Below are 5,269 nucleotides of genomic sequence, written 5' to 3' on the forward strand. Positions count from 1 at the left end.
CGACACATTGGTGCGGCTGGCTTCCGGGTTGGATGCGCGCTGTGTTAAGAAGCAGTGCGGCTTGAGTTGTGTATTGGAGGACTTTCAACCTTTCTCTCTGAGACAAGACAGTAGCTACTAAAACAATTGGATACCACAAAATTGGGGAGAAAAAGGGGTAAAAATTCAAAATAATGTGTTTGATTTATTAAATGAAACATCACAACAATCCACATCATCAACGGAAAGTAAACAGCATCATCATGATTCTTTTATGAAATAAATGGCCCTGCAAAGTACAGAGTGTACAAAACATTAGGAACACCTTCCTAATATTGAGTTGAACCCACTTTTGCCCTCAGAAATGCCTCAATGGACTTTTCAAGGTGTCGAAACCGTTCCACAGGGATGCTGGCCCATGTGGACTCCAATGTTTCCCACAGTTGTGTGAAGTTGGCTAGATGTCCTTTGGGTGGTGGACCATTCTTGATACACACAAGCAACTGTTGAGTGTGTAAAACCCAGCAGAAATATTGCAGTCATGCAAACTCCATAGACAAACATTGGCAGTAGAATGGCTTTACTGACGAGCTCAGTGACTTTCAACGTGGCACCGTCATAGGATGCCACCTTTCAAACAAGTCAGTTCGTCAAATTTCTACCCTGTTAGAGCTGCCACGGTCAACTGTAAGTGCTGTTATTTTGAAGTGGAAACGTCTAGGAGCAACAACGGCTCAGCCGCAAAGTGGTAGGTCACACATGCTCACAGAACGGGACCGGCGAGTGCTTAACCGTGTAAAAATCACCTGTCCTGAGTTGCAACACTCACCACCGACTTCCAAACTGCCTCTGGAAGCAATGTCAGCACAATAACTTTTCGTCCGGAGCTTCTTGAATTTGGTTTCCATGGCCAAGCATGCCTACGATTACTATGCGCAACGCCAAGCTTCAGCTGGAGTGCTATAAAGCTCGCCACCATTGGACTCTGGAGCACTCTCTGGAGTGTAGAATAACGCTTCACCATCTGGCAGTCTGACAGACAAATCAGGGTTTTGGCGGATGCTAGGAGAACGCTACCGGCCCGAATGCATAGTGCCAACTGTAAAGTTTGGTGGAGGAGGAATAATGGTCTGGGGCTGTTTTTCATGTTTCGGGCTAGGCCCCTTAGTTCCAGAAGGGAATCTTAACGCTATAGCATACAATGACATTCTAGATTATTCTGTGCTTCCAACTTTGCGGCAATAGTTTGGGGAAGGCCCTTTCCTGTTTCAGCATGACAATGCCCCCGTGCACAAAGCGAGGTCCATACAGAAATGGTTTGTTGAGATAGGTATGGAAGAACTTGACTGGCCTGCACAGAGCTCTGACCTCAATCCCATCGAACACTTTTGGGATGAATTGGAATGCGAACTGCGAGCCAAACCTAATCGCCCAACATCAGTGCCCGACCTCACTAATGCTTGTGGCTGAATGGAAGCAAGTCCCCGCAGCAATGTTCCAACATCTAGTGGAAAGCCTTCCCAGAAGAGTGAAGGCTGTTTTAGCAGCAAAGAGGGAACCAACTCCATATTAATGCCAATGATTTTGGAATGAGATGTTTGACAAGCCGGTGTCCACATACTTTTGGTCATGTAGTGTATATAATCATGATACAGTACTTAAAACACAAGTGCTTGCTTGGATACCCACGGAAGACAAACAAAATCCGACATCAAAATGTTTTCCCACTCTTAATAGGAATTACAGAAATACATAACATTGGCTCATATAAATGAAAAATTGAAGAGAGTACATTGCGATTTGTATAAAGATGCCAAATTAGCAAGTGACAGTCAATTTACTGTCAGTTGTGATACAGGGATGAAAGCCTTGTTAGGAAAGTAATTAGCGAAGTAGTATGAATGGATTTGCAGGCCAATATCGCATCATTCATACAATTATAGAATTGGTTGATTTTGTCATTATTAAAATTTGTATCGAGATTTATTAAAGACTGACACAAATCATACAGAGTAGTACGACCTTGCCATTTACAACACTGATCACCATTCCCACAATGAAGCTAGTTTTCTTGGGAGTGGCGGTAACACGTCTGGCTCTGAACAGTAGTGTACTGGGTTTAAATCATGCGTCTCCCTCGTTTCGTAACAGAACAACAAATAATCCCACACTTACTCTATTCCTATCCTGAACCTTGAAGCAAGGCAGACAACCCGATAGTACATTTACATAAATAAATAATTCACTTGGCTGATAGATGTCTTGAAAGGCCAGGTATACTGCATATCTGTCCTAGGTATCTTTGATCTGCTTTGAATCGTCCTTTGTCTTGGGAGGTATGATCTTAACCTCGAAGGGGATGAAATGCTCTAGAAGTGCTTTAGTGTCTTTCAAGTCAAGAGAGTACTCCTGGGCAACCTTGTCCAATGTCCACGTTTGGGGAGCATTCTTGTGATTGTTAAGAGCTTTTAGGGCCTCAGCAATAGACAGTTTGCCTTTGGGGACATCAGTGAGCTCCACGATCCCATAGGGGTCCCCCGGTAGGTTGAACTTCAGTGGCCTGCGCTCCTCCACGTTCTCCTCAGTCACCTCCTTTGGAGCCTGTTTGTATTGAAACAGAGTTGGGTGCCAATCAAGCAAATAGTCCTCATTTGAAATTTCAATTGAATAGTCATTATTTTAGGCTCTCACCTCGGTAGGATCCTTTGATTCCACATACACCGACTTCAGCAACCCCAGGAGGGGGTCGTTTCTCTTGTGGATGGCATCATTGATCTCAGTAACTGAAGGAAACAAAATCGTTTAGTCCTCAGGGGACAAAGAACAACATATTAAAGAAGTGTGACTGTGATACAGACTGGTATGTTACTGGCAGCAGATCATACCGTTAGAAGTAAAGGGTAAACCCTAGTGTTGAATGGGTAATTTGCCATCTTTGCTGCTAACTAGTTAGGTATCTTAGCTTGTGCTTGTTACAGAATTGGAAAACCACAAATACGTACTCAATACCAAAACCTTGGTTTCAAATAGCTACAAAGCTGTAACGTTAAGAAACACTAGCCAGGACAGCAAGCTATGGTATACTTGCTAACAGCCTGGCTGGCGTAGCTACAGGCTGAGTTGACCCTCCCGACTTACACAAGTTCTTCAACGCAATAACAAAAATCCCTATGTACTCACCCTCTGTACTCTGAACAGAATCAATATGGGTCAGATGTCGGGGTGCCACTTCGGGTTTTGCCTTCCCAATCTCACGATGTACTCGGTTTTCTAAATTAAAATCCCTAAACAACCGTGCAACGCGTGCCCCCATTTTTGACACAATCACCTCCAGGAACTCTCAATGCACATTCCATGCTCGAACCGTCTCAGCCCTCTCTCCGGAGAACGGGTTCCAACATTTTCGACGGAGAGCGAGACGGTTCTATCATGGTAGCTGGAAATTATACAGCGACCCCGTCTGGCGCAGAGGACATCGAGCATCTTGTTCCGCGTCCATAATGATGCGAAGGCACACAATTACCGACAGGTGGCAGCAGAGCCCTGGAGCCTATTCAGTACGAGCACAGTACAGTGTCGGTAGGCAGAAAGGATGGGAAACCTTTATGATGCCTCTAGTGTAGTGTACAGTCTGTTCTATGAGTGAGTGTGAGTTACACTTCTAATCTGACGCTCAAACCGAAGATGAGCTGGTTATCGTAGGTAAAGGTAAACACTAGAGTCTTTACAGGTCTTCAGTCTTTTTCCCCCCTTTAAAAAAAAAAATAGGAAAACATTATCATGCAGGTTTTACATCCAGAAATGCAGTAAATATAACATCTGTATTTGTTAGTGTATCTATAGGTTGAGTTTGAGTGAGTCTGACTTGGTTGTGGATTATATAGGAGCCTGGTTTGTGTTTTTTCTCTCTTGAGTAGCTTGGCCAGCCAAATCACCTTTACATAAGGGAACCCCACAGAGCACATCTGGCAATGATCTACTGCCAAGGACAAATATCAAAATACTGTAGCCTACAGTATTGGAGAGACAGACATTTTGCCTATACAGTGCCTTCAGAAAGTATTCACACCTTTTGACTTGTTCCACATTTTGTTGTGTTAAAGTGGGATTAAAATGGATTTAATTGTCATGTTTTTGTCAACGATCTAGTTGACAAAGTAAATATATATATATTTTTTTACATTTGTAAAAACAATTATGAAAAATAAAACAGTAATATATGTTGATTAGATAAGTATTCAACCCCCTGAGTCAATACATGTTAGAATCACCATTGGCAGCAATTACAGCTGTTAAGTCTTTCTGGGTAAGTCTCTAAGAGCATTCCACACCTGGATTGGGCAACATTTGCATATTATTATTTTCAAAATTCTTCAAGCTCTGTCAAATTTGTTGTTCATCATTGCAGGACAACCTTTTTCAGTTCTTACCATAGATTTCCAAACAGAGTGAGTCCATGTCACTTATTATGTGACATAAGCACATTTTTGCTCCTGAACGTACTTAGGCTTGCCATAACAAAGGGGTTGAATACTTATTGACTCAAGAAATTTCAGCTTTTAATTTTTTATTAATTTGTAAACATTTCTGAAAACATAATTCCACGTTGACATTATGGGGTATTGTGTCTAGGCCAGTGACCCCCCAAAAAATGTCAACTTAATCCATTTTAAAATCAGGCTGTAACACAACAAAATGTGTAAAAAGACATGTGGTGTTCTTTCTGAAGGCACTGTATATCATTGACTCGTGTGCCACTACTCACGTTCATAGGAATTGACAGCTTAAGTGGCATTTGAGCAATGATGAAAATGTGTCAAAGGTCAGGGACTACGTACATTTGATATTGCCTGGCTACCTCACTACCTGGGTCATGTTTCTGACAGTCGGATCAGTCATAAACACAGCCACGGCCATTGAGATGAATGATGAACTCATTGTACTACAGTACCAGTCGAAGGTTTGGACACACCTACTCATTTAAGGGTTTTTCTTTATTTTTGCTATTTTCTACATTGTAGAAAATAGTGCGCAAAGTAGCCATCAAGGAAAAAGGTGGCTACTTTGAAGAATCTAAAATATATTTAGATTTGTTTAACACCTTTTTAGTTACTACATGATTCCATATGTGTTATTTCATAGTTTTGATTTCTTCACTATTATTCTACAATGTAGAACAAAGTAAAAAATCAAGAAAAACCCTTGAATGAGAAGGTGTGTCCAAACCTTTGACAGGTACTGTAAATCACCACAACATTTGAGACATGATACTGGTACCCTTTCAATCACA

The 5,269-nt window shown here is 41.8% G+C and overlaps 1 protein-coding gene across 1 annotated transcript; it reads right to left on the bottom strand.

Annotated features, from left to right (window-relative positions):
* Positions 1 to 158: 158 nt before the first annotated feature.
* On the bottom strand, positions 159 to 3,401 carry ndufaf4 (NADH:ubiquinone oxidoreductase complex assembly factor 4). The gene is made up of 3 exons (XM_020455212.2): positions 3,160 to 3,401; positions 2,671 to 2,762; positions 159 to 2,580 (listed from the first exon to the last, which is right to left on the bottom strand). Exons 1-3 carry the CDS (start codon positions 3,290 to 3,292, stop codon positions 2,272 to 2,274), a joined length of 534 nt encoding a protein of 177 aa, XP_020310801.1. The 5' UTR covers positions 3,293 to 3,401; the 3' UTR covers positions 159 to 2,271.
* Between the last annotated feature and the right edge of the window lie 1,868 nt (positions 3,402 to 5,269).

The sequence above is a fragment of the Oncorhynchus kisutch genome, linkage group LG21 (assembly GCF_002021735.2).
Source record: "Oncorhynchus kisutch isolate 150728-3 linkage group LG21, Okis_V2, whole genome shotgun sequence".
Taxonomy (NCBI): domain Eukaryota; kingdom Metazoa; phylum Chordata; class Actinopteri; order Salmoniformes; family Salmonidae; genus Oncorhynchus; species Oncorhynchus kisutch.